This window comes from Phoenix dactylifera, unplaced genomic scaffold (genome assembly GCF_009389715.1).
Source record: "Phoenix dactylifera cultivar Barhee BC4 unplaced genomic scaffold, palm_55x_up_171113_PBpolish2nd_filt_p 000182F, whole genome shotgun sequence".
Classification (NCBI taxonomy): Eukaryota; Viridiplantae; Streptophyta; class Magnoliopsida; order Arecales; family Arecaceae; genus Phoenix; species Phoenix dactylifera.
In genome coordinates, this window is record NW_024067712.1 from 938,298 (window position 1) to 964,850 (window position 26,553).

The 26,553-nt window shown below is 37.0% G+C and overlaps 1 protein-coding gene across 1 annotated transcript; it reads left to right on the forward strand.

Annotated features, from left to right (window-relative positions):
- Positions 1 to 340: 340 nt before the first annotated feature.
- Positions 341 to 26,553, forward strand: LOC120105033 (serine/threonine-protein phosphatase 4 regulatory subunit 2-B-like; the record flags this gene model as incomplete). Its single annotated transcript, XM_039117082.1, has 7 exons — positions 341 to 554; positions 2,735 to 2,852; positions 15,186 to 15,266; positions 16,364 to 16,412; positions 16,569 to 16,674; positions 26,238 to 26,290; positions 26,492 to 26,553. Coding segments are annotated over exons 2-7 (452 nt in total), but the record flags the coding sequence as incomplete, so codon positions are not given.

The window sequence follows — 26,553 nt, forward strand, 5'->3', positions numbered from 1 at the left end:
TTTTCCAAAATAGCCGTTGGAAACGCCTATTTTCCTCCCCCCTCTCCAGACGGGCCGTGCCAGGCACGGCCCGTAACGTGCCGTGCCCGGCCTGGCCCGCCAATAGACGGGCCTGGGGCCGGGCCGAGCTTCCTTTTGCGCCCGAGACGGGCCGTGCCGGCACGGCCCGCTTCATAAGCGGGCCGGGCCAGGCACGGCCCGTTTAGACCTTGGGCCCGGTGGGCCTGGGCCGGGCCGGCCCGGCACGGCCTGATGCCCAACTCTATACCGGAATGCAAATTTATGTACAAAATACGGTATGGCTCGAAGAGAATACAAGTTTATAACGTAGTTACAGAAATGGACTGGACCGGGCGGTCGGGCGGGAAACCCAGCGAACCGGACCCTAGAAATCCCTAGTCTCCCTCGATCGCCCTGCCATCCCCTCTTCGAGTCCTCTTCCTCCGTGGTTCTCCGCCCCTCCTCCTCAGCCACCGACGACGCTGGAGACGGTGGAAGAGGGCTCCTGCCAGCATAGCCTCCGTGTCCTCCTTCTCCTCTCGGATACCAGCCAGGTACTCTCTCTCTTCTCTCTCTGCCCGCCCTCTTCCAAGCCTCCGGCGATCCGGTCCGAGAATGATTAATTTTTCCCAGAACGACAAATCCTATTAAAATTTACTTATAGCTCTTCCAATTTCCTGATTAACTGTCACTAGTACTCTTGCTGAAAAGAATCGCGAATGCGGAATGTTTATTTTTTTCCTGTGTAACTCTCTTTTTTCTTATCCTTTATTTTTTTTAAAAGCGAAAAACTCTGGTATTTGAGAGGAGCATAGAAAAAATGAGTAGCAACGAGTACACAAGAGTCCAGCCATTTTTTTTGCATTTAATTTTTTTAAATGTGAAAAACTCTGTGAAGGATGACTAGTCATTAGAATTTATCTTCTAAGCAATCTAGAAGAAGATTATGGCATAGAAAAGCACTCTTCAGCTAAGTTCAAATAATAACACTGGGGTCATCTTTTCTTTTCTTTTTTTTTTTAAATATTTGATCTGAAGACCATAACTAAGCTCATGCTAAGAATTGCTGGGAAATAATTTACGCTTCAAATTGGTAGATTTACTTACAGCGCATTTCTAGTTCAAATATTAATATTTGATTTATAATAGTTTTATACTTTCAAACTTTTATTTTGTCCAAAAAGGCATGTACTTGTTTCCTCCTGCTCTCTTTAAAATTTCACTTGTTTATATTTAAACTGAGATTGGCATATAGCAATATTATCTTATTACTGCTCGTGTTCATGCTAGCTGAGTTCTGTTTTCTTCTTTTATTAGGATTTCTCTCAAGGATTTTTTTCCCAAGAATAAGGATTTCTTTCCAGTAGTAGCAAACCCTAGTTTTAGTTTTTTTTTTATTTCAATTCGTGAATCCTGTTTAGCTGCTGAACGATTCTATCAGTTTCAGACCTATACCTTTTAAATTGAATCATAAAGAGCTTCTGTCGAATACCAGCATTTTATGAGTTTATGTCAGGACATTGGGTACTGTGTTATAAGCTCTTGATTTTATTGATTAATTCTTCGCAAACAGGTCATCTTCCTTCTTTGATTTACACAAGAAAGAACGAATTAGATCATGAGTCAGAACTCTGCAAATACATGTAGAACAACCTGAAGAGCATGCGATCATAATAGTTATTATTTACCAGAGTTTAAACTCTTTCCATTGTTTTTGGGTGTATATAATTCTAAATGCAAATACATTGAGTGATAGGTGTTATTGGTAACTTGACATTTGGTGTGATTTGTTCATTTAGTCACACGTATGGCATTTGCCAATTAATTGGTTAGGTGGAATGCAAAGCTTTGAAAATAATCTTGATAATTAAAAACAACAAAGAAAATAAACTTGGGGTCTGTTTGGCATCATTTTCTTTTCATGTTTTGTTTCTCTGCAAATTAGTGACATACCTCATGGAGGTTGACGTCAAAGATAGCATTTGCACGAAACTTTTGCTATTGGTTGCTTTCATTTTCACTCTTTTTGAAAGCAATAAATCTTTGCTACCAAATGCTCTAAAAATTTTAAAACAACAAAAGTGTTTCGTTATACATGTTGTTCAATCTAGTTCTTTTTTCTTCTTGAATCTTTAAAAACAAAGATAGAAAACAAAAGAAATACCAAATGGCTGTAATATTTCTATATTTCGGAAACAAGTATCAAAGAGGGGAAATGGCAATTAGTAACACCATGACCACCACTACCGGCAACAACAACAATGAACCATGAGTATTTCATAAATAAGTTATGACTTATGGATAACTTATGAAAAGTTTACAAAATTCATACTTTGTCAAAGATTTTTACACTTATCCTATTTTTCAGGAATAGTTCAAAGAAACATTTGACCAATTTTAAACCTGTCAGTGATTTTTGACTTTTTTAATTTTAGAATATTTTTACTACATTTGCTGGAGGGTTCTGTTTTATTTGAAATATGCAAGGTATAAAGCCTACTCCTTGAAGGTAGTGGCCATGGCATTGGCAATTTAAGAAGACAAATAGCTGTGAAAAATGTTTCAATCCAAGATTATGTTCAATATCAAGTTGTGCACTTGAAATATAATTTGTATGATGTTAAGAAAAGGAAAAACATTGACATGCTTGTTTTGAACTTGTGAGCATGTGGTACTTTACTGGGAAATATTCTTTGTGTTTAGCTATAATTCTTATCTTTCTTTGTTTCTGCAGCTATAACTAATTCTTGAATGGAGAACCCAATCATGGAGAGTCCACAGTCAGCAACATTTTCTTCTACTGATGTTGATCATCACTCAGAGAATATGATCCCGCATCATGCAAATGATGAGTAAGTGCTGGATTTTGCTGAAACTATGCTTTATTGCTGAAACTATGGTACTTTACGGGCCAGTTCAGCATTCCTTGCTTTAAAGTAGCAATGTTGTAAGTGTAATATTCATTGCATCTATAATTTTGAACGTATTGTAAATCACATATTCCATTTCTGTTATCACTTGCATGCAAGTAATTGGATCCAATCAAAGTCTGCTAATATTTTTCATTCAGCCAAACACTTGTTTGATTTTATAAGGAAAAAATTTATATCCTAAGCCAAAACTGCAAATTCTGAAAACAGGAGAAGGTTGAATTGCACCATTCTTAAGAAAAAAATACATATAGATTAAGAAACGCAGGATCTGTAGTTCAAACAGGTTAAAAAACAATCTTACATTGAATCTGTAATAGATCAATAATATAACAGAAAAAGAAGTGTTTAGCCAACAGGACTTGGGTACAATGCTTGACACTCCTCCAAAGGGCTTGGTCTTGGGAGAGCTCTAGCACTAAAACCCTTTGTGGTGGCACATTACACCGTATTGTTCAAAAAGGAAAAAAAGAAATGTTTAAAAACTTCTAGCTTCATGGTAGTCCATTATAACTAGAGTAATTGTTTAGGTCGGTTATAGTTTTGAAAGATGAAATAGATATGCAAATAATAGTATTGCTCAAGCCATGCATCTTGCTGGAATAAGAGAGTCGGTGCGATTTGGTTAGGCAAACTTGAAACCAAGGTTTTAAATCCCGTGGGACGGGTGTGTTTTGGTTTCTCCATAGAATGGGATGCCCCACTATCCCACCCCATCCTAGTAGCAGTCTCGGTCATGCATCCTGGTAGGATATCCTGTATCTCTCGCCCCACTTTCTTTCTTTCTTTCTTACTACTTTTGCTTTCTTTCCTTCCTTTTTTTCCTTTTTTTCTACCTTCCTTTCTTTTTCTTTCTTTTTCTTCTCCCTTTCTTTCCTTCTTTCCTCCTCCTCCTCTTCTTCTTCTTCTTTCCTTTCACTTTTTTCTTTTCTTCAGCTTTCTTTCCTTCCTTTCTTTCCTTTCTTCTTTTCTCCACCCATGGATGGGTTTCTGAGTCCCGATTCTGTCCCGGTCCTATTTTTTCATAGGAATGGGATGGGATGGCTGGGATGCCCCCCGTCCTGCTAGGACTTAAAATCTTACTTGAAAGTAGTTGAAACTAAAACATACTTCACCTAGTTTGACCATAAATCCCAACCTAGGGTAGGCTCTTACCACCTTTATGTGAATTGATAAATACTTTCTCACTTTTCTTGTTGTATTGCTCTTTTTTTTTGTTGTTATATAAAGAGTGCAAGATCTGAACCAAGGAGGTGTTTGGGTACTTATTGTAAAAAGAAAGGTGAACATACAGAGGGGAGTAGGGGACCAACAAATTCTATTGATGTTAGTCACATGATTGATGAATAGTTGTACATGAAATAGTTTGTTGAAGCTTTTTGAGGAGCCACTTAGAACCCATTGATCCTTGTAGTGTGCTACTATCGCTACTAGTAACTGTTATTGTAATCAACTCCATTAATTTAAATATATCCTTTATGTTTTGGGAATCCTTGGTTTGTTGTAAGCTGCTGAAGTAGAAAAAAAGTTGGTTCACCAAAGTGACTTATATAAAAGACGCTTCTGATGAAAGATGTTTGATTTGTTTGGAAGTCATGACTGCTGAAGTCATTTTGTAAACTTCTTTGGTTCACATCAATTTGAGTGTGGCAAAAAACGAGTTGCTGCCTATTCTAGTGTTCAATTGGTTTGGAACTAGTTGAATCCAGTCACCTCATAGGCGATGGGTGACGTTGGCTCCTTGTAGACTTTGGGATGAGAATTTCACCCTTATTTTCCTCCTCTCATTCTTTCAACAATGACTATTCCTCTATCTTATTTCACTCCCATCACTGCAAAAGTTCTTAATATTATATATATATATATATATATATTAATTTGTATTCGACATGTTGGATATACGTTGTAAAGGGAAGAAACAAACTATCTGAATAAAGATGGACTTTGCACTTGATTTTCACTATTTATTTTAGAAAAAGAACACAAGGAGGACATTCTGCCTTATGTCTATGGACCTGGTGATCCAAAGATGGGGCCTCCAAGAAGGACGGGGTTCCTCCAAGATCTACAATTGCACATGACTCTCGTCCTCACCCAAACCATGTGCAATAATAGTGAAAAAATGGATACTAATCCTTGTGGACCTACTTATGTTATAGGTTCCATCCGGTTGCCATCTCCTCCATTACACCATCAATAACATAATATCTTGAACTTCTGTTATTTCAAACCTTAAACAAACATGACTAAAAATACATTGATGGCAATATATAACTCATTTCATGATATTGGACATTACAACCTCATTGGCATAAATCTAAAATAAAATAAGGCATGTCAGGAAGCATAGAGCTATGGACATACATGTGCTACATGGCTTAGTCTAAAAGGGCTCATGATATGATCTAGCTAGAGATGCACCGACAGGTGAACCTTCGAGCCACATCATCAAAATCCATTGGCCATAATTGTTTATTTGGCCTTGAGCACCAAGAAATGCTTGTCCCATCCCTCAAATCTACCTTAGAACCGCATACTTGTACTTTTCAATTGCATTCGGCTTGGAGACGTTGGTTCCTTGAATCTTGTAATTTGGCTTTGAAGAGAGAGACATGGTAAGGGGAGATTGTAGGGATTTTTGAGATTTTTGGTTTGCGGCTGCACCAGCAAAACCGTAAAATGGGACGGGCAAGATTGCTAACCTAGACTTAGGCTTGGAGGAGGTCTTCACAAATCACCTAGGGGAGCATGAATGGTGGACGATTTCTTGGAGAGGGAGAAGATAGGGATGGGGGAGGGCTTTTGAAGCTATAGGCCTAGATCCTTGGATGAGATCATCACAGATCATAATCCGGTTGAAGCTCGTGATGACCTCCACCTCGGGGTTCATTTTGAAGACCGGGTTTTCATTACTAATTGGGCTGCTCCTTGACATTGTCTTCTTCGACCTCGAGAGACCATCTTCCCTTTACAAGAGTGAGAGAGCGAGCGAGACACTAGAGAGAGAAAGTGAGAAATGAGACACTCGATATAGAGGGGGAGAGAGAAGGGACACTGGAGAGAGAGGGAGCAAGCGCATGGAAGTGAAGAGAATAGTGGCGAGGATCTCGTTTTGGCCTTAATGCACTAGTTTAAGGGGGCCCAATCCCATGAGAGCACATGGATCGCAACATGAACCATCGAATTGAGAAATAAATGGATGGCTTGAGTCCGTGCTTAACTATTGAATTGTTTTATATACTATAGGCACCGATTTAATTTTATTACTACATCAAATCAGATTTCATAGTTTGTTTGAGTGGTTAAGGGAAAAATCAAAAGGCCCAAGTGCATGGGTTTAAATCCCATGACCAACATCAATTTTTTTCTTCTTAAAAATATATATTACATGTATTTTTAAAATATATTACATATATTTTTGTTATTATGTATTATTTTTGTATGGATGCTTCCTAGGTGCTTCCATTTACTAACTTTTTTAACCTTGCTGCTTCTATGTACCCGCACAACCTGCACTTGCTTCAAGCTACTAAGATCTAGCCTAGTAAGTGCAATAGTTGCTCGAGGGGCCATTCGAGTTGCTAACATAAACAGGCTAGGGAACTAAGTAGTGTCAATTATAAGATGCAACATGAAAACCCCCACAACAGGTATGGATACATAGGGTAACTGATAATCGACATAAAAAATGATGGGACACCTCTAAACATTGTATGGGCTATAATAGACCACAAACTTGGACAACAATGTAACATGAACCAAAAGTGAGCCTTTATGGCGACAACATTTTGAGGGAAGGGATAGATAGATGGATGTTCACCCAACTTGATTGAAATGAATCAGAGTATGTTCACCCAATAATGTAACCAGCCATAAAATCAAGGCTGACGCTTGATCAGAATAGAACCAAGGAGATCGTGTTGCGTAACGAGGCTACAAGAAAAAAATTCAACTAGAAGTTGTTGGTAGCTTGTGAACCTGGCAGTTCAGCTAGGTGAGAGGTAGATCTTCCCATGGCTTCGGACTTGAAGTGAATCCGATGAATGTTCTTTTCTTTCGAGAAGACTGCTTTTCATGGAGGGAGATAAGCGGACACTTGCTTGCCAGTATGTTCAGTCTGTGGTTTGGTAATGACTAGGTCTACACCCTATGTCGTGCATCATTCTGCTTGTCGGATTCGGCCGGTAAGAATTTTGCGTGGTCGTTCGTGTCTCTTGGCTAAACTTGAACCCATTCTGAATGATCCATCCCTGTAAAACATACATCCATATTTCAAGTATGAAATAAGAAATGTTTCTGCCAATCACATTTGGAATATAGAAACAATCTAAATTAATCCCAGCAATCTAGATTACTTTTTTAGAGCAGACCAACAATCTAGATTAGTCCCAAATATACAACCAATTGGTAGCATGATGCACAAGCCTGCAAAATGCAGGAAAAAGGAAGAAACAGCAAAATATATAATACAATATAGGAATTAATAGAAAACATGAATTCATCAAGCCACTTCACATGGTTGGATGAAGCTTGTTGGTGATGGTTGTGGTCAAATGTTTGTGGACTTGTGGAAGAGTACTTGATCAAATTTACTCAAGGCACCACAAATTTTGTAGTTTATGTCTGAAATCTCTTGTTAACAAGGGCCTTATAGTGCTTGTAGTATAAGTAGTAGTCTTATTAGCATAATTTTATCAGAATCCCTCTCCTTAAAAGAATTGTATCAGAATACAGATCTTGAAAAAGGTTCTAATGCAGCCCATAAGTGCTTACGAAGTTCATAATAAACCATGACCAATGAAGGTTAAGCCCTAATGCTACAGGAGGATTGAATGCATCCTGATTCAGATATAAGTTGCAAGTCCTTAGCAATCAAATCTTCCATGTAACATGCCCTGAGATGCATTCAAAGAAGAGAATTATATATATAAAAGAAAACTGACTATAGAAGCAGCATTGAAGAACATAAATATCACTTCGTTATTTTTCATACTAAGCTTCATGATAAGTGTTGCGTAGAATCCAAAAGTTTCGATGCTGGCAGATAAGCAATAAGCAATTCTCCTACCTTATATGTAGCATCTCCAGTAGATTAACAAAAATCATTGACCAGTCTACCTGTTTGACAGGATGTGGAATAAGAGGTAGGAAACTAAATCTAATTCATGAAAGATCCTAAGTCCAACTCTTTTTCTTTTTAATAGTATTTTTAACAAACAAGAGCATCATAGATCAAAACAATCCATATTAGATATCAAAGACCATGCAACTAAAAACTATGGTGAAATATGTCACGCCCTGAACCCATTACCCAGGCTAGGCTATGTCATGTGATCGACCCGAGTGATGGGTTCGATCCAGGTGATGGGCTTAGGGCGCGACAAAATTAAAATAATCTAAATATATTCCTAAGAAAAATACCACTAGCCCAATGTGATAGATGTTAGAAGTATATCCTAGAAGCTAATTTGGCAGACACATTATAATTGTTCTGGAACATAAAATTTGTACTTGATCTTTTTATTGATTAATAAAATTCGGCATTTTGTTTATTCATGTTATTATGTGTCCATGAATCGTCTTAAGAATTAATAAGATGATAACACATATTCTCAAGAGTTGAGAATTTAAGACATGTGCCATTAGGTAGTTAATTCCTGAAATACTCCTGATTGATGGATTATTATGAAGGACGATGATCGATCCGATGAGATTAGTGCACAGATCGTTTTCCTTGATGGACGAGTCTTAAGTCCACAGTGTAGGGACACTGGAGTGATTGTGCAAGTGCTTGTTAGAGAACAAGGGTATTGAGCGTGACCAAAGCAAGAATTCACTTGGATGTCTATCAACTCGTCAGTGACTTACTTAATACTGCAGTTGTATGACTAGTACTTAGATTTGCGATGCCTCAACTAATCACAATAAGGTTGCTGTAGTTTGACGAGCACATAAACATGGGCCCTAAGGATCCTTGTGGTGCAGATTGGCTACATTAGGTTTACTGTCAGATTAAGGTTGCATCTAGATGGGATCTATCGATCTTGATAGAATAGGAGTGATCTTATGTGATTTATGAGACTAAGTTCGAAAGACCTTAGCCAGGGCAGTTTTGAAAAAAGAGTTTTCCAATCTCGAACTTGAGTCAAATAAATTTAACATATGACAGACGATGGAGTTTGAGGAGTTATCCATAACCTCCGTCTTGTCGGAATCCACGATAGAGGTACTGTATCGTACGCTAATTGCATCTAGAGGTTGATCCATTCCGTTCTGCTGGGTTGCCACTATATGTTGTTCGGTGTCACTAGTGGATTGTGGGACTCAAAAGGCATTCACTTGATGATCAGTGAACCTTGAAGAGAAGAGTTGAAAGTGTTTCAACCTATTGAAAGGAGTTTCAATGATATTATGATCTCTATCTCACTACCAGATAGAATAGAACCTATGGGGTCACATACATTAGAGATTTTGATCGTTCAGATGGTTGGATTGTGATTTAGAATCACAATAGATCTTGATTGTCAATTTGATTGATAAGTGGTTTAACCCACTAAAAGTTAGTGAGTTAAAGAAGAAGAATTTGCAATTGGATTGCAATTTTGATTGATTCAATTGGGCTTAATCAATTAGAACTTCTTATTAGATAAGGAACTTAATTCATGAAGTCCAATTTGGATCCTAATTGAATTAGGATTCACATCATGAATCAATTTGGAGGACACATTGGGTCCTAATTGGATTAGGATTAAATCAAACAAGATGGATCACATGTTTTCTAATTAGATTAGGAAATCATAGCATGGAAGGAAGGGTTCCTTCATGCATGTGAAAGGAGAAATAAGGGAGGGGCGTGCGCCTTTCGTCTTTCATCCGCACCAAAGAAAGGAGGGGCGTCCGCCCCTCCTTTCCTTGTTTGACTCCACAAGCCACAAGAGAGGGGCATCCGCCCCTCCTTTTTCTCCTCTTTCCCCTAGATTGCCACACGGCGCAAGGAGAGCCCTTGATTTTCTCCAATTCCTTTTAAGTAAGAGGCGTGGAAGAATTAAGTAAGAGGCGTGGAAGAATTAAGTAAGGGGTGTACAAGAATTAAGTAAGGTGTGTGGTAGAATTTGGAGGGATGAATCAAGGAGTGATTTTTCATTGAAATTATTCCTTGTTTAGATAGGCATGAGATGCCTATAAAAGGAGGGATGGTGTTAGGGCTTAGAAGCATTGGATGTGCCTTGATTCAGCCGCCCACCCCCTTCCTCCTATCCTTCCTGGCATGAGCAAGAAAAAGGGAAGAGAAGCAGCGCCATCTTCTTCCTCTTCGTCCTTCTTTTTCCTTCCTCTCAAAGCAATCAAGGAGTTGATTGAAAGAGAGAGAAAATCAGCTATCAAAAGAGGATCTCTGTAAGGGAGCTAGCACCCCGGTGAGATCAAGGTTCTTGGAGCGATCTACCTCGTGTGGATACCTATAGAGGTCGGACGCTTGTGCGGCTTCAAGCGAACCAAATCATCGATCATCTGATAGCGGTGAAGATCTACCCGCTCAAAGGTAAAGATATGATCTTTATAATTCTGAATAGTAGATCTGAAAATTAATCAAGTTAGTAATTTTAATCTTTCCTTAGATTTCATAATTTTTTGAGTTAGAGAACTCAGAATTTTTTAAAATCTACGTTCCCTAGAACTTTCATGAGATGAACGACCCCGCACGTGTCTTTTCACTGCGATCGTCGCATCGCGTGCGGGGGTAACCTGACAATAGAGACTAAAACCGGATTCCCAACCAATCGCCAAAGCAAAATAACCAAATCAATTAAAAAATTTGATGTCGCAAAGTAGAGTCCTCATCCAAGCCATTTATCTGTGAAGAAAACACAAAAAAAGACTATCACCATGTTGTAAAAAATCATGATAATGTTAACCACACAAGACAATCTACTATTCATGGGATTAAGCAAAGAAAACATTAAAAAAAATATCAGTACTTTTTCATGGAATTTAGACATGAAGGGTTGAATAATGTGGGTGCATTGAATATGATGGGAGGAAAAGCTAGTGTCTTGAAAAGATGGCTCAGCAGGACAGCTCACAAAAGTTGATAAAGAAACAATTGAAGTGACACAAAACACACAATTTAATTTAATTTTTTCCCTCTGATGGCTAAGAAGTTGATTTCGTGGGTGAGGAGGCAGGGAGGCTTGTACTTGGACATAGCTGAGAATAGAAATCTAAGCATTTTGAGGAAAAAATCAGAAAAAACATAAAATTTTATAAGTGAAACCTGGGGCAATATAAAAACTCTAGCTAGAAATTGAGAGAAGGTGAGCATTGGTGCGGCATCGAGGTTGCTTCATTGTGATCTGGAGGTCACGGGTTCGAAATATGGAAATAAACTCTCCACATGTGGGGGTAAGGCTGCGTATATCTGACCCTCACTAAACCTGCAATGCTGGGAACCTCGTGCACTGGGTTGCCTTTCTGGCTAGAAATTAAGACCACAAACAAGCAAGTTAGAAATCCCTAAGCTATAATTCAAAGAGAAGAAAGAAAACTAACAGATGAAGCAATTTCTTACCAAAAGCCCTAAAATGACATTGTTGAGATCAAAAGCTGGAACAAAGGAAGCAACTTTAGGGGAAAATCTAGTCAAGAGCATATTGTACTTTAGGGTGCAATGAGGACCAAATGGTAGTAAAGAAGCAAGAGCAGCAATTAATCCTCAAGACTATGCTGAAGGACAAAGCTATGCAGGAATTGATGCATTATTTGAGCATGGAGGATTAGGGTGGCAAGGCTTAGGGAAGGGGGAGAGGTTTCTTTTGGGGGTGAGCTTGTCAAGAGGCCGAGGGAGGAGGGAATGAGCTTGTTGGGAGGGCGGAGGTATTAGGGAAGTGTGAAGGGGTTTGAAAAATCAAACTGAACAATACAAGTCCCTGGTCACTTTTTTGTAGTGACTGTGGTGCCTCTCAAGCTGTAATCGCTTCACCATATTTATGGAGAACCCATTTCTAGTGGGAACCCACTTCCAACCACTCACAAGTCACCGAATGGCCTGAAGTACCAACTTCTTGGAGTAACCAGGGACCATTCTGGTTGACAACTTGTAAGTAAATTTGGAAGCAATGCTAGTAAGAGCAAAAAAGCTATTGCTGACATATATTCAATAAAATTTCTAGAAAAAATGAGTGTGCTAGATAATTTCTTGATGATTACATCTATTGCTGTTGAAAATTGTTTGAAATGAATCATGCATGATTAATTGATAACATTTTCCTGATTAATCTAATTGAGATAATTACACCCTTATGCTTTTTTATTGTCCCATCAATTTGCCATACATGAGAGCATATAGCTAGGCGTTTTTCCATATTTATTTGCTAAAGCAATAGCCCATGACTTGTCACCTTGTTCATGGTTGGGGTGGCTGTAAATTCATTCTCAGGGTAGTTTGAGAATATTAGATGTAGGTTGGGATAGTGCAGTGCTGAGTCCGGGATAAGACTAAGATGAGACTTCTGAGCTCAATGTTTGGATTGAGCCTCAACCTTTTTTTCACAAAGCCTCAACCAGCCTACCCTAACAAGTGATTGGGTTTTTCTTGTTTGGATTGAGCCTAATCCAAGCTACACCTCTACCGGCCTATATGGCCCAATGTGCACTTAATGTATGGCTCATGCAAATAGGGAAAATAAAAGAAAATAAAAACAATGTCTTTTCTCCTTGACCATTTGTCATTTACAATGCAATGGTATAGCTTCAGTGCATAAAAAGTGGTTTTTCCTTGCATAAAGAGGGCTATGGGAGAATATGGACAATTTCTCCAAAAGAAACGATAGGAGAGAGGAATAAGTGATGGATGGAGGAATGCTTAACCAAACTTTTATTGTTTGAGATTAGCCCCGGTGAGGGGGGGAGTGCTTGCCCATTAGCTTTTTGGGAAAATAAAGCAGACCAACTTTCAAATGTCTCATTGAGGAGCCAAACTGAAACACTTATTTCTCACCTGCATGAAAAGTCTTTATTTTTATCAAAATGATTTTTGCAAACAGTGGTTGGAATAGACTCTTCAGACATTCTTGACTTTATTTCTGTCATGGAGACTTTCATCTGGATTGTTGATTATCAATGAATAATGACTACAACTGGGTTTAAAGATATGGGATGTGGAAAAGAGCATACACGTTCTTTTTGCTTGGAGCCACTTATTTGGTGAATAGACTCTTCAGACATTCTTGACTTCATTTCAGTCATGGAGACTCTTCAGACATTCTTGACTTCATTTCAGTCACGGAGATTTTCATCCGGATTGTCGCTCATCATGAATAGTGCCTACGACCAGGTTAAATGATTTGGGATGTGGAAAGGAGCATACATGTTCTTTTTGTTTGGAGCCACTTATTTGGTGACTACTGTCTATAAGTCTCATGGATGGGGGACTTAATGCTGTAGAGTGCATTCTCATTTACTGGGTTAAAACGATAAATGTGTGAACCTAGGGTTGTAAACATAGGTTGATTACCTAGCTGGAAAGAAGAGGAGTGAGGACAGTTTATTAGTGGTGGTTCATGGTTTGACACAAACGATGCTTCTTTTGGCATTGTTAGGTGATATATTGCTTCATTGTTTCTTCTTGAGGCTTCCTGTATTCGTTCTTCATTCTTCTTTGAGGTTTTTGGTATGTGTTTCAGGGGCAATTTCTCTTATGAAGAATATCAAGTACAACATAGCAGGTTACCCTTTCAGTAAAACCTTGAGATACATCAAAACTCAAAAATGTCAAAGTCACTTGGCAATGGGCCAGTCTAATCTAGCATTGATCCACTAGCCCTTCTGCTGTTCACCAGCCAGTCTGCTGTCATATTAGCCTCTTGATTTATATATGGGGTGTGACAGTATCCTGGTTAGCACCTAACATCCTTCTGCAGTCTTCAAGGATCGTCCTCACCATTCAAGGAATGCACTTGCCCCTTCAAAAAAGAGCAAAAGCAGCGAGGAAAGAACAAAAACAGTGAGGGAATCACTTTCGAATTTTGATGGTGTTACCTTTCTACTGATTGTTCTGGACCACCTTGATAGCCTCCCGTAGTATCGAAGGGGCATTATTGATGTTAAGATTTTAACCCTTATGAATTCGTTGATCTTCCAATTGTGTTAAAGTAGTTAGATCTTCTCCTCTTATAGGAGGACAAAGTGATTAATGAAGAGAATGAACTAAAAGATCTTGTGAATCAAGAAAATTAATTTGAACACAGCAAATTGTGGTATCTACTTTTTATTTTTTATATATTAGACATTTCTTAATAATAGCATATTCAACATTTGATCAACACAATCTTTCTAATGATGCGCTTTGGATCCTATTTATGGTAGGATTTTGAGCTTAAAAATTTAATTAGTATTGGCCATTGCTAAAGATATTGCAAGAAACGACAGATCATCTCGAAAAATCGAGTGTTTGGCAATGTCCTTGAAGAGTCAGCACCTTGACAGCATCAGAATACACTTCATTGCAAATTATTACATTTATAATTTTTGAATATTCCAAGTACTCGATTATATTAGCTTTATTTGCATTCTACTGACATGTCATGCCTTTTTTGTATTCTCCATCAATGTAAATTTCATGACTAGTAGACTAGGTTCTAGAAGTTGGCATCATCTTATATCCTAAGCATTTGTATTATTAGGTAGTTTTATTTTATTAAAGTCTAGCTGCAATAGTTATTTAGATTTGGAGTGCTCGGATACTTTGTGACACCTAGACATGCACCACCCATGCCAAGTGTTCAGGTAGCACGAAGGGACTTGGCTAAGGTACAAATTGTTGAATTCCTTTTTTTTATTTGATAATTGAAATGGATGGTAAACCTAGTTAAATGTGGACAGAGGTGTTTGTGCTATTTCCTTTATCCTTTTTTTCTTCCTTTCTTTGTTCATTTCTTTTTGGAGGAAATAGGGATTGTGTTTGCTTGAGTTGTGAGGTAATCCACTTGTTATGTGCATTTTTCTAGGAGGCTATTCTGTTTATCCATATTGTGGGGTTTCTAATGCTCTAGGGAATAATCTTGCTAATACAGGTAGTATGAACAAATATTTGTTTGTGAACCACCATGCATGTATTTTGGCCTCTACAACCCTTTTTTATCTTTATTTTATTTATTCTTGGGAAAATGGTCACTTGGATATGATCCCTTTTAGTTGCTTTTTCTTGCTGTTCTTTTCTTCTATTCATTGTTTTAAAATACACAATATATTAATTTACAGGGAGGCCGAGCCAAAATGTGATGTCAGTGTTGAAGAAATCAGAAGTATAATGCAGGTCATTGCTGCAACTGGAAAATTCTGGTATGCAAGTTTTTGCATGTCCAATGAAAGTTTTACATTTCTGCATGTGTAAGAAAGGCTTTGTCTAAATTTTTCTATTATGTACATTGTTTAACAACTTTATCATCCTCCAATGCGACTGTCTGTTTTTGGTCATTCTAAAAATATGTGAGAGGATGTGCACATACAATTAGTTGCCATTTTATTATTTTCTAATGGTGTACCAGCTTGTTTCATTATTTCAATTTTCGTATAACCTTGGTTAACCTATTTTGTATGTCATTGAATCTTATAATGCTGTTGGACATATAAGCTTAATAACCACTCAAAAATCATGCTGAAATCATCAAATTTCTACGTATTTGATATTGTTGTTGCAAAATGTTGTATACTCATCTCCCTGTTATTTCATTCTAGGGTTTGTGCGTACGTGCTTCAGACTCTAAGGGACTGTTAGGATTAATCCAGTGTGATCAGTGAGAAGATAGTGTGGAGAAGGAAATAACAGGGTAGAGAGGGAGGGGGAAAGTATGTGCCAGGGTGCCTGAACCACAGCCTCTCTGCGCTCTTCCTCCCCTTCTCACACTCTCTCCCTTCCTCTGGCCTACTGTGCCGGATCTTGCAAGATCCAGCAGGATTTCTCCCAAACAGGCCCTAACTGAAAATATAAGATTTCCATTGCTAGACTGGTTTGCGGCTACCTACACTGGCTTTGATGGTTAGGTTATATCTATCTTTTATGCCATCTAAATTCTTCCCTTCACCATGTGTTGTGCTCCATGATCTCCTTTTGCAATTGTTCTCTTAGTAGGCAAATAATATGTACCGTTCTGAAAATCTCTTTTTTTTTTCTTTCCAACTTTGATATCCATATAGTTGTTTGTTGGGATTGCCATGTATTGCTTTGTCCATTTGACGATCTGCTAAAACATAAGTACTTTTTAAGTCATGGGAAAATAATTTTAGTAGTCTCTACCAGATAATTTATATAATGCAGCACATATAAGTAGTTATTACATTCAATTAAGTCTTTGTTTTGTGCTCATTTAATGTAAAAGATGAAGTCAAGCATAGACTCATATTTTGGCATTGCTTATGCTTTTCAAATTACAATCCAGGCATGATTGGGACATGCTGAAAAGCTTGCTATCATTTCAGCTAAAGCAGGTATGGGGAGGTATGCTTAGATGTTTCACTTCTGTTGATACAATATGCTAAGATAATTTTAGATTTTAATTTGCTACTTAGTTATTCCTTCTAAATAGAGGATCTATATCCATTTAGATGTTTCTAATCCTTGCCTTAAAAATAAATTGTATGAAGGTTTTGGCAGAATACCCTGAAGCCCAAATGGTCCGTGGTGTTGAGTCACAACAGAGTTCTTTATCAGGCGAAACATATCCAGAGTTAGTAAAACGGCTGGATGAAGGTAATTTGGAGAAAATGCATCCTTAATCCATTGATCTGTCAAGTATGACTTTTTTTTTTGGTTTCTAAATGGGTAAAACAGTTGCTAGTGGAAGGAATAAGCAACAGATGACATATTGAGTCTTCTGTATCATTGCAGTGTGAGAAAATTGGACTGCCATTCTTGTCATTCTGTTCTTTAAGTCCATTGGGCATAGCGGTTGGGCATTCTACTAAGAAAGCACCTTGCAATGTTAGACATTTTGTAATATCTGCATATATCAAATGATTATTTGATGTTAGTTTCTGCGGTTGAGTTTTTGCATGTTTGTTTTTTAGCTATATTTTCAATATTTCAAGCTTTGATCAAATGTTCATATAAAATTGAAGGCTAGAAGCTTTCCAACTTTTTTACTTGTTAAGATAAGCTTTTGAACTTTAAATTTATCCAGTATATCAATCAACCAGCTCATGAGTCATCCTTTTTGGTCTTCTATATTGACTGGTCAGGCCTGGATACTAGTGTTTATAAATAAAAGCAAACTACAAACATTTCGTTCAATTATTTAGCTTAGTTATAGATGAGTTATATAACCACACTTCTATTCAAACTTGGCCTTATAGAGTCTGGTTAGAATCAATATTCGCCGTCTCGGTATCGGATCCCGTACCGATGTCATACTAGCACAGTATTGGTATGGTAGGGTATGGAATTTTTTTGGCGTATCGAGTACCAGTACCGAACTGGTACGATACGGTACGTTCCGTACCGCCCGATATGGGGCCAGTATGGCGTACTATGGTTATAATTCTCATCCAAAACAAAGTGTTCCATGCAATATTCGCTCTCTCGGTACCGGATCTCATACTAGTACCATACTAGCATGATATCGGTACAGTATGGTACGAAATTTTTTTGGCGTACCGAGTGTCGGTACGCCACTGGTATCGTACTCGTAGGTATGGTATACCCCGTACCATCTGGTTCGGGCCAGTACGGTGAACCATGGTTCCATGTACAATTTTTGCTCTTTCAGCTTTCCAAACCGAAACAGAATTCTGAAATGGTTACCTTCCAGATACCTGTTTTGCCTATTTGATGAGACCAAGCTAGATTCTTTTGAAGCATAGGGTTCTGGGCATTCGTCTGAAGACCACAAGGTTGGCTCCAGTTTATAGTTGGTATAGATACTCTGGCTGTTGATCATACACTTTTAAGCTACTTAGTTCTGTTTTATCTTTTCCCTTAATTCAATGAATTCTTTCATGCACTTTTAAGTATTGATATAGTTCTTCATGAAACATTTGTCTACTAATTTAGAGCAAGGTTAACAGTCATGATGTAGAAAACTTATGCAACTATACTCAGTAGTATTGTATCTTTCATTAAAATAGTTATAATGCATATGCATCTCAGTGTGCTAGACAAAAACTATTGGAAATGTTATGTAAAAAAATTCATAGATAAAGCAATATAAAAGTTACTCAATTATAACTACAAACATAATATATTGGAGATCACATGATTGATAATAGTCCAAGAAATTATTAGTTAACTCCAAGCTGCTAAAGCTACTTTTGTTCCTTAGCCTTTTGTATAGAAACTCTTTCCTTTTGTTTTTCTTTGGACTTTCGATATACTTACAGTTACAACAACTTATGTTCATAATTGAAAAAGCATCTTTTAGGTATATACCAAATAATTTCTTTTATTAACTTGACAAAGGAAAGATTGAATTGATAAAGGGAGGAAAATATGCTCTTTGCTAGTTTTTCTCGTCTTTCTCTTGTAAGCCTCAATCAGGCTATGTGCTGACCAAGACAAGCATGACCCAAATTCGACATGGTTTTCTTTTAGGCTATAATTTTTATGCATACATAATTCATAGGCTATTGGCTAGCATGGCTAGATTGAGTTCGTTTGATGAAAAACATTTTAGATCCATTTGGGAATGGTCATATCAAGGATTATCTGGATCCATCCCAATGTATTGAACTCTTGGTTGAGAAGCCTAAGTTGCAGTTAAATATGTATGGAGAGTACTAAAAGGTGTTGGCACATACTTCTACCACCTATGTTATCAAGAAAATATTGTTCAATCTAAGTTGAACTTCAAGTTACAAATCATATTGTGCTACCTAACCTACAAAGCCAAGGTCTGTCGTACCGTATTTTATCAACTGTACCATATCATACCAGTAAGGTACCAATATTGTTACTAGGTTTTGGTTTGGTATATGAGCTGAACCACTCCAGTCCAATCCAAATGAAACCATCCAGTATTGCCTAGTTTCTAGCGGTACTGTGATTAGGCATGAGAAAAATGCGTTGAGAGCCTGCCTTGGTACGGGATGCTATGATACTGTACCTATCGTACCATGCCAAACCTGTAGCATGCCAGTATGGTTCCTGATACTAGTTTTGCAGACCTTATACAAATCTAAATTATGGCTGTTATACCTAACCTAGAGATCTAAACTTGTATAATGCCAAATGTTAAGTCTTAAACAAAAGATAAGATGGAAGTTCTATGTATATCAAGTTACTTTATCATCCTACATAGCATTGATTGCATTCATGCATTGCAAGTCAGTACATTTGATCAATGCTAATCAGCCTAATCAAATAGTTCAAAATAATATATGACAAAAATTCATGTGGAATTTCATCATGCAATAAGTACAGGTCAGTTGACTTCCATGCAAAATAGAAATAGAAGCATTTGATCAACCAATAAGTAAGCATCAAGGAATATAGAAACCATGTAAACATGCATTTTCCTGATAATTTTCTCAAACACTAGCAAACAGCCATACTACCCAATCTATATTCATATCCCAACACATCTAAGATGATTATTATCCATGTTAATTCATCAGCCCATTAATACTTGTGGCTCTAATGTGTAATGAAGAGTAAGTGTTGCTATCATGAGGGGAAGAAAGAGAAATGGTTGAAGGGGCATAGGTGGCTTGAAAAACGTGAGTGGTTTCATCATATACAGCCATGCTCTCCTTCCATTTTGTATAGTGGTTTGGTCTTTAAATGCGATACGATCACTTTGGAAGAAGCTTTACTGCTTAGTCCCCTCTACCATGCCTAATTCAGTGTGCAACACCTGACTAAGAAATACTATGGATAATAAACAGTTTTAAGGTGAGTGCCTTTTAGAAGGGAAGAAGACCATAGAAAAGTGGTGAGGGAGGAAAAGAGGGGAAAAGGGGATGAAAGATGGGGGAGCTTGCAACCACAGCAAGTTCATCAATGTACTTGTCTTTGAATTTCTTTTGAGGAACATTCAATTTGACAAATATGCTTGAATAAGGCATATCAAAATCGTTTGCTGGAAAATTTAAATGTCTTACTCTTTTAGATTCATGATAGTAGTCTAAATTGCAAGGATGTAGTTTCTTGTTTGTTTGATGTTTGCCTACCTTTTAAAGTTTTGTTTTTTATATGCATGGATTTGCTTAATAATTTGGAATGATTAAAAGACCCACTTTAAGATGATATCAACCCTCCAAATAATATCTTGAAAATATGATCATCCTTGTGGACCTGTGTGTCTGATTTACTATGAGTATACTGTTTTTGGTTTTTTTTGTTTCTTTAACTTTAATTTGCCATTATTCTTCATTCATAAGCTTTTTCTTTAATAGTCGTGCTTAATGAATTGCCTACTAAATGGAACCATGCAACTTTTGATGATTGTTTATTATTGTTGTCTTAAATCTGTTATTATTCCTCATGATTAAGTTCTTCGCTCCTTCTTGTAGTCATTTGGCATATGAAGCTATGCATTTTGAGTCCTTTTCATCTTCTTCTTGCAATTGTGAGATTTCTGAATTCAAAATCAGTTGGTGAAATTACCAGCGAGGAAGCTTGCTTAGCAAGTTGTACAAAGGCAATAAAAGTACTGGAACCTTGAAGGGAAAGATAAAAAAAAACTACAGGAAAAGTTTTGCTCAAAACAGACAGGATAACAAGTGAAATGAAATGTAGGTCAAACAGCACTAAAACCTAATAAAGTTAGAATCAGCACATTGAGCCCTGTGATTCTCTCATGGCACCAATTCTTATCAGTCTCCAATCTGGAACTATATATGTACAATAGAATTTTGGCGTGGGCCGACTTGTGAGGAGTGAGGATTGTTGTGATCAATTATCTTTATTTTGTTTATGAATAGAGTTTTTCTAGTTTTAATATAACTTGATAAGTATACTTCTAATATTGAAGTTGTGCATTCTCTTGTTTCTCTTCCCTAAAAGAATAAATATTTTGCCAGTACGGTGTCTTTCTATTTAAAGATGGCAATTATCTAAACCCATGGGAAGACTGGATCATTTTCTACTCTCTCCCTTTTGTTAATTTGGGCTTCAATAGAATGTGGAAAAGTGAAAAACAAGGGAGAGCATACTTGTTTTCTTCTTTCCTTTTCTGATCTGGAAAGCAAGGATGAAGGATACCATTCACTTGGTGTTTGAAAATGTGGCTGGTATGCAAATGGTCAAGGGACCCCAAAGAACGAATGGGGTATGCTGCTGCATATGTGGCTGCACATATGTTTCAGACTTTCAGTAATAATAATGATAGTAATCTTTTGTAGCAAAATTTGCAATAATAAGAACTAACAAGTAGTGCTTCCTAGTGAATACATAATAGTGATATTTATGACAAAATTAAATATTAGCTTTTCAGTATCCACATCCAGCCTGCCCAAAACCCACATTCCACTCACCCATTAGCTTAAATCTTCATATACACGGACCCATATGAGAGTGGGCGACAATTGGCCCCACAAGGCTAAGCCTAAGCTGGTTGCTTATATGTCCTCATGATGTTGAATAGGCTGCCTTTTCAATCCATATGTGGTATGACTGCATAAAGTAACGGCACAGGCAACATGATTGAACCTGCATATGTAATCGCATTTTAAAACACCGATATACCTTCTCTTGCAAGTATTAAGTGGGATTCTCATAAGATAAATATGAGATGGAGATGCTTGCAGAACTCAGAGTTTATATTGGAATGTTGGATGCTGCCTAGTGCTATCCGTGGCTAGACTCAGAACCCTTTGTGGGTTATATTCTCCTTCTAAATTTACAATCAGTTTGTTGGAAATTTCTAGGCTCCCAGTCAAATTACATCTGGATAATTCCTTAATGATTTTGATTCTCTTATTTGATGGAGATCTAAAAATTAGTTAATCATATATTTATTGTATTTCTGAAACATTTTTTAGGTAATTTTTGAAGTATGTTTTAGAGTCCTGTTTGAACTAGAATTGATGTGAAGGTTTCCTACTTTTTGGTATAGGTTGAGATGGATAAGTCATAATGTTGTTAAATTTGAGTTTTGGCCATTTTATTTTCCATTCTTATGAAAGATGTTGGGCATCCATATAGAGATTGATTACTGGTTTTTCAAGAGTCATTGCATGCTTGTGGACGAAGTCATGAAGAGTTTAGAAGGCCTATTTTGGCTAGATCAAAATTCTCTATAAGCAATTTGTTTCAAAGAAAAATGACTATTTTTTAAGCCAGGTTTGGTCCTTATTATCTCTCTGTCCCCCCACCCTCTCTTCTTGATTTTTGTTCTATTACTTCGATCTCTACTAATATTTTTCATGTTTTGCTCTTATAAACCTTACTTGACTCTTGTTTCCTATATAAATATCAAATCTGTTATCCAAATTTCTGTTATAGGACTCCTAGGGATCACCACCAATGGACAAATTTTTTCAGAAACTTGTTTTTCAGACTAGTACCTTATGCTTTGCATGATTGAATTTTATAATCACCACAAAGCACCTTTTTTGCCTTGTTTTATGTAAGAGGACTGCAAGGTGATTTCTTGACCTAAATCCTTGTCTAATCCTTTTCATGGCCACTTATGCCTTTGTAGGCCATCCTAATTGGTACTACATCAATTTGGTATCAGATCTAGGTTCTTGCTTTGTTATTCTTTCTTTTTTCCCTTGATCTGATTTATATTCCGTTTGGTTTCAAGATAGGTGCTTTTCATCATGTTAAATATGAGGAGATATGGCAGTACAAAAACTGTTAAGTGCATATAGAACAAACTACCTAGTGTATTAATGAGTTCATATAGAAAAAAACTATTAAGGGCAACTAATTGCAAACAAATGATTGAAAGGTGCATAGGAAACATTTAAGTATGAAATCAAAAGAAAGAGTGAGCCTGTTGTTCACTGATCAATGCATCAACCAACAAACTTTCCAGAAGAACAATTGTATTTTAGTGGGTTCATCCCTTTTCTTAACGCTTGCCCATTGTAAAATGAAACTTTTTAGAAGAACCACTACATTGAATCGAAAGAAAAAGTGAACTTCTTTCTTACATGAATGTGAAAGGAGGCGATCAAACTTCTAACGATGAGGATGCATTTTTCTCCTGAACTCTTCTCCATAAGCCTTTGAGTTTCATTTTACCATGCACAGGAAATGTGAATGAGGTCTCTTAGTTTTTCCCTTTGCTAAACAATTATATGCTCTTGCTTTTGGCACTCATAGTTGTTGTACCACCTAAAGACATGCTTCCTGCAATTTATAGGACCCAAAGGATTCATAGTCGGGAACTTCAACAACTCAATATTCCTTTGATTTTCCATTATAATCAGCATTTGGTTTTGCATCATTTCCATATTTCAATTTTTGAATAATTTTAGCATGTTTTCTTTTATTTCTAAGTTGGATAGTTTATTTCTAGTATGATTATGCTGGGTTTAATGCCCAAATAGGGTTTTATCCTTTGTATGCTTCTTATGCATTGTATGGAGGTTTTGGTTGAATTTGCATATTAATAAAATTTATTAAAAAACTTCTCGTAGTGTGAGAATCTTCAACCTATTTGCTTCTTCAATTTGTATATTTAACCTTGAAGTCTAGGTTCAACGATTGATTTGTCTTGCATGCTTCATGTTGCACCAAAAAGCCGCCCCAAGTGGCTCATGGGACATAAAGAGGCAAACCAGCATGTTTGCCACTTTTTCTTAAAAATAAATTTCTCATCGGAACAAGCTTGTTACCGGTTGAACTAGCCTTGGTACTTGCCTGTACTAGCCACGACAGCTAGTTTGTCCCACTCCATATGCTTATGGTGTCTCAATACTCGTACCTTTCTCGGTTGTGTATTAGATTGATTTCATGTCAGAATGGTACCATACCGACCGTACCGTACCTACCCACTGTTTTTAAATCCTTGGTGAAGACTCATTTTCTCATGAAAAATGTTGGAACTAAAGATTTATTCATCAAAAATCATATGAAGTGACAATCACTAACATCAAGGGATTACAATTGAAGATGCACCGTGTACTTATAGAATTCGGAGAAGATTGAAAGCCATGAACATGTAGTTTTTGAGTAGTTTCTATTTCTTGAAGGCATGGATTACTGTCAATCAAGGGCTGTAATTGTATCAAAGCACTTTGACGTTGTGTTCCTTGTTGATTTTGTAATTTCATGAATTCATGCCGCCAATCAAGTGATCAAATGCTTCATAGTCCTAAATAAAAGGACACTAGAAAAATTAATTGATTTTGTGAGAATGAGAAGATCTGAAGTTGGTCCGTCATCAAACCTTGAAGATCCAATGGTTGGGCATGAGGATGCCATGTTATAAAGAAGATATGTGGGACAAGATCTGCATATTGGAAGTGAATAATAGCAAATAAAAAAAATAGTTTATCCACTATGTATTATATTTCGAGACATTTATTTATTTTTCTTAAAGTAGGTTTTATATTCTTGTTTTAAGTAGGATTGATATGAAAGAGTCCTACATCAGATGTTGTCGCTTTGGATGTAATAAAATTGTCACAAGTTAAACTTTAGCTGTTTTAGGTATTTTTCTACAAGATTATGTGAATTTGGAAGCGGGCAATCCTTGGCGCAATGGGAGGGTTTCTCCATTGTAATCTAGGTGTCATAGGTTTGAAACACGGAAACAACCTCTCTGCATGCGGGGGTAAGGCTGCCCCATACCTCAGAGTGGCGGGAGCCTTGTGTGCTAGGATGCCCCTTTTTTTTATTGTGTGAATTTTGAATTTCACTTTTTGAGGAGAGATCCTAGATGACTATATGGAGATTGATTACTTGTTTTCAAGATCCATGGTTATTTGTAGATGTCATGAAGAGTCTATAGGAAGCTTTGTTATAATTGGATCAAAAAATCATTTTACATTTTTTGTTTTGAAAGAAGAAAGGATTTCCTTAGGCTACGTATGACCCTTCTTCTCTCTCTCTCTCTTTCCCCACACTTCTTGATCTCTCTTCGGTTATCTTCAATCTTTTGTTTTGCCCTAAAAGAAAAGAGACCCTACTTCGCTCTTGTTTTCTATATAAATATGATCCGAATTTCAGTTATACGACTACTATGGACCACCTCCAAGTACAAGTTCTCTTTAGAAACTGGTTCTTTGTTGTATCTCATCTAAAGGCCTAAACATTTTTTGTGCTTTCTTGAATCTCACAACCGCCAAAAGTCACCTTTATTGTCCTGTTTTCTGTAACAAGATGGTGATGTGATTTCTTGGCCTGAACACTTGTCTAATCTCTTTTTTAGGTCCACCTATGCATTTGTAGGCCATCTCTAGTTGGTTCGACATCATCAGTAATTGGAAGGGAGAAGTCAAAGGGACTTCACATTTTAAACTCTCAAAGTCATTACTGTGGAATAAGTGATGGTAAATGGTTTCATTTGCTTGATCATACATTAAGGGTATACTTTTGAAACCTATTCAACTCTATTCTTTTGAAGCTTCTTAGGTCAGACTGACTAGTGGAAGCTATTTTAGGCTTGAGATTGAATTTTAGATTTTATTAACAAGTTGTGTACTTTGTGATAGAGGTTAAAAGCTTGTATACAGTTATTGCATAGCATCTGTTCTGCTTCATCTTGTGACATGCTTTCATGCTTCTCCCATCCTCCTGGATTACATTTCCAATTTAATGTTTTGTTATGCTTCTGAAATTTGGTATAACATTAAAAATGTGATCCATCTCTTTTTGTGCTCTACATTATATTCAGAGATGTAGAATATAATCAATTACGAGCAACTTGTAGTAAAGCCGTATTGGCTGATTAGAACAAGGGGCCCCTTTCTCTTTGTAATTCTCTTAGCCTAGGTCTTAAATGTAACCTTAGCACATCACTGCTAAATTCATTAGATCATTAGACCTAGGATCTCTCATATCGAATACTTATCCTTCTTGGAGATATAGTGATAGGAATGGCTATCATACCCCTCGAATATATGTCCTTAGTAATATAATAAGACTTTATATCATCTAAGATATATGCTAAAACTGCAGATAACAGATTTTCTGGATACCATCAGATACTGAAGTTTGCATACTTTACAATCTTCTCTTCCTCATCAAACCCCTTATTTAACTTGTGTTTGAATATTATAATGAATCACTATGTTGGCTGACTGCCAATTGTTGATATATCTTGATGCATCATAGTATTTTTTCTGATATTCCAGTCATCTACATTCACCTTGTAATATTAGCTACCTACAGGGGAGTTCACTGCTCTTAACATTTGCTTGCAGCTCTATTATGTTTTGTGGAAGGTCCTCCGTTTACGCTGCAAAGACTCTGTGAGGTTATTTGACTTCTGACCATCATGATTCTTTCTGCTTTTCAAGGCAACATTTCTTATTTTAATGCTCTTTAAGCTGATTTTAACTTTCTCCTCAATAACTCACATACCTAAGTAATCGATCCTCCCAAAGTGCTCAGCAACAATTTTTTCAAGCATTTGTTATTTGTGGTCCTACGTAATTGAATGTTTTTTTTGGAACAGATTCTTGTGAACCCAAAAGGCACATATACAAATCTCTCGAAGCTTGCATGGCCTTGGAAAAG